Genomic DNA, 1,591 nt, shown 5'->3' with positions numbered 1-1,591 from the left:
TCAACTCCTATCATATGCCAAGCAAGGGAATGTGAGTAAAAATCTACTCCTACAACCCTTGTGCAAACTCGCATTCCCTTGTCCGAGTGTTTATCAAATAGGCTGTAGGGGTTGGGTTGATCCGACCACCCAATCCGTAGGTTGGTTGGATCCTAATCCAACGGCTGTGAGCGATCGATTGAAACTAAAAACAACTGCGGGCCAGCAAACAAACGAAGACATTTTAGGAGCAAGGCTAATGGTGAAACATCATCATCAGATACACGCAGGATTAGTAGTTTGAAGAGCTTTAAACTCGCAAATAACATCACACCTTACATGCATGTCTTGAGCAAAAGAAAAGGGAATCGAAGCAAGCAAGACCTCAACCAGGCTCGGCCGCTTGACCATACAAGCAACGAACCAGCACGCGCCACGGCCTCCGGCACCGGCACCGGCGGCAGCAAAGCTCAGCCGCGCGCGCGAGGCCCCAACTCCGCCGAGAGCGCCACCGAGCACGCGCGCACGCACGTATTACGAACACCGTACACGTGCGTGCTCTGAGCCGCGCCGGCCGTGCGCGCCGCCGGTGGCACTAATCTAGGCGCCAATCTTGTAGTTGCTGTAGCCGCCGACGTCCTCCTTGATCATCTCGAGGTCCCTGGAGGAGGCGACGGCCATGGACATGGCCCGCCGGTGGCGCCCCGCCCCCTGCTGCTGCTGCTCGGTCGCGCCGCCGCCGTCCGCCTTCCGGTGCTCGTCGGACGGCGGCACGTCGTCGAGGGCCGCGAAGTTCTCCGGCAGCGCGAACACGCTCTGAGACGCCCGGCGCTGGTGACGCCCCATCCGCTGCGACGACATGGTTCGAGCTTAGGCGTGTGTGCACGGGAACACGAGGACTCGCTTGGGTTGCTTCGGCCGTGTGTTTGTGTGGGTGATGGTGTTGTGCTGGGAAGAGAGCAGCGGAGGCGGAGGCTTTATATAAGAGGAGAATGCTCGGTTTGGACGGCCGGTGAGAAAGAGAGGAGCTAATTTCCCTTTTCTTGGAGGAGAAAAAACATCATTAACCAACTGTTTTGGCTTCACCTGGTAGTACACCAGTACTAGATATTTCCATTGTTCGCAAGAAACAATTATCACAAACATGAGTTAGTTATCGTGTCCATCTCATATCATAGAATGGAGCGGGTGCCAATGTGCCATTGCCACGAGTCATACAAAACGAAGAAAAAATCCAATGAAAATTGTACTGTACAATTGGAAATAGGCGTAACTCATAGCCAAAAACAACATTGACTTGTAATAGCCAAACGTTCAAAACATATGCTTTAGTATTTCAGAAAAATAATTCATACTCTCTCCGTCTCAAAATAAGTGAGTCAATGTTACATTAACTTTGTATTAGTATTAAAGTTATTACAAAATTGAGTTACGGAGGGTTCATCATTTTTGCGGGTACTGATATATAGCCCAGCATATGATCAAGAAGCGGGTCTTTGCGAAAAATCAAGAAATGTTTTGCAATGTCAATATAATAGCTACTCCTGCCCTTCCCTGCCCTGCTGCCCACCTATAAATTCAGTTGCTGCTGCAAAAATTGGCTGAGAAAAAA

At 50.7% G+C, this 1,591-nt stretch overlaps 1 protein-coding gene across 1 annotated transcript; it reads right to left on the bottom strand.

Annotated features, from left to right (window-relative positions):
- Positions 1-271: 271 nt before the first annotated feature.
- LOC125535907 lies at positions 272-944 on the bottom strand. The gene has a single exon (XM_048698979.1). It carries the CDS (start codon positions 838-840, stop codon positions 580-582), a length of 261 nt encoding a protein of 86 aa, XP_048554936.1. The 5' UTR covers positions 841-944; the 3' UTR covers positions 272-579.
- Positions 945-1,591: the final 647 nt, after the last annotated feature.

This window comes from Triticum urartu, chromosome 1 (assembly GCF_003073215.2).
Source record: "Triticum urartu cultivar G1812 chromosome 1, Tu2.1, whole genome shotgun sequence".
Taxonomy (NCBI): domain Eukaryota; kingdom Viridiplantae; phylum Streptophyta; class Magnoliopsida; order Poales; family Poaceae; genus Triticum; species Triticum urartu.
This window is presented reverse-complemented; position numbering and strand designations above follow the sequence as displayed.